The sequence below is a fragment of the Limulus polyphemus genome, unplaced genomic scaffold, assembly GCF_000517525.1.
Source record: "Limulus polyphemus unplaced genomic scaffold, Limulus_polyphemus-2.1.2 Scaffold151244, whole genome shotgun sequence".
Classification (NCBI taxonomy): domain Eukaryota; kingdom Metazoa; phylum Arthropoda; class Merostomata; order Xiphosura; family Limulidae; genus Limulus; species Limulus polyphemus.
Genome location: NW_013816840.1, coordinates 1 through 1,448, shown reverse-complemented (window position 1 = coordinate 1,448; position 1,448 = coordinate 1). Strand labels below are relative to the sequence as shown.

At 39.3% G+C, this 1,448-nt stretch overlaps 1 protein-coding gene across 1 annotated transcript; it reads left to right on the top strand.

The window, feature by feature from the left end:
* Positions 1–136: 136 nt before the first annotated feature.
* LOC106477968 (cardiomyopathy-associated protein 5-like) lies at positions 137–765 on the top strand (the record flags this gene model as incomplete). Its single annotated transcript, XM_013938477.1, has 1 exon — positions 137–765. A coding segment is annotated over one exon (629 nt), but the record flags the coding sequence as incomplete, so codon positions are not given.
* Positions 766–1,448: the final 683 nt, after the last annotated feature.

The following is a 1,448-nucleotide window of genomic DNA, read 5'->3' as shown; positions in this document are numbered from 1 at the left end:
ATCACTATAGGACATCTATAACGTGATCACACTTGTAACACTATCACAAAAGGATATTAACAACGTGATCACACTTGTAACACTATCACTACAGGACATCTATAACGTGATCACACTTGTAACACTATCACTACAGGACATCAACAACGTGATCACAGTTGTAACACTATCACTATAGGACATCAACAACGTGATCACACTTGTAACACAATCACTACAGGACATCAACAACGTGATCACACTTGTAACACTATTACTACAGGACATCAACAACGTGATCACACTTGTAACACTATCACTACAGGACATCAACAACGTGATCACACTTGTAACACTATCACTATAGGACATCGACAACGTGATCACACTTGTAACACTATCAATATAGGACATCTACAACGTGATCACACTTGTAACACTATCAATATAGGACACCGACAACGTGATCACACTTGTAACACTATCAATATAGGACATCTACAACGTGATCACACTTGTAACACTATCAATATAGGACACCGACAACGTGATCACACTTGTAACACTATCAATATAGGACATCAACAACGTGATCACACTTGTAACACTATTACTACAGGACATCAACAACGTGATCACACTTGTAACACTATCACTACAGGACATCAACAACGTGATCACACTTGTAACACTATCACTACAGGACATCAACAACGTGATCACACTTGTAACACTATCACTACAGGACATCGACAACGTGATCACACTTGTAACGATGTCCTGTAGTGATAGTGTTACAAGTGTGATCACGTTGTTGATGTCCTGTAGTGATAGTGTTACAAGTGTGATCACGTTGTTGATGTCCTGTAGTGATAGTGTTACAAGTGTAATCACGTTGTTAATATCCTTTTGTGATAGTGTTACAAGTGTGATCACGTTGTTGATGTCCTGTAGTGATAGTGTTGCAAGTGTGATCACGTGATGTCCTGTAGTGATAGTGTTGCAAGTGTGATCACGTGATGTCCTGTAGTGATAGTGTTACAAGTGTGATCACGTTGTCGATGTCCTATAGTGATAGTAACAACGTGATCACACTTGTAACACTATCACAAAAGGATATTAACAACGTGATCACACTTGTAACACTATCCCTACAGGACATCAACAACGTGATCAAACGCTGTTACTAGATGACATAAACTTGTAATATTAGAAAGTGAAGGTGGTGCAATTTAACCTTTACAACTATCACGGGTTGACTTGGGTGATGCAATTTAAGCTTTACAACTATCACGGGTTGACTTGGGTGATGCAATTTAAGCCTTACAACTATCACGGGTTGACTTGGGTGATGCAATTTAAGCCTTACAACTATCACGGGTTGACTTGGGTGATGCAATTTAAGCCTTACAACTATCACGGGTTGACTTGGGTGATGCAATTTAACCCTTACAACTATCACGGGTTGA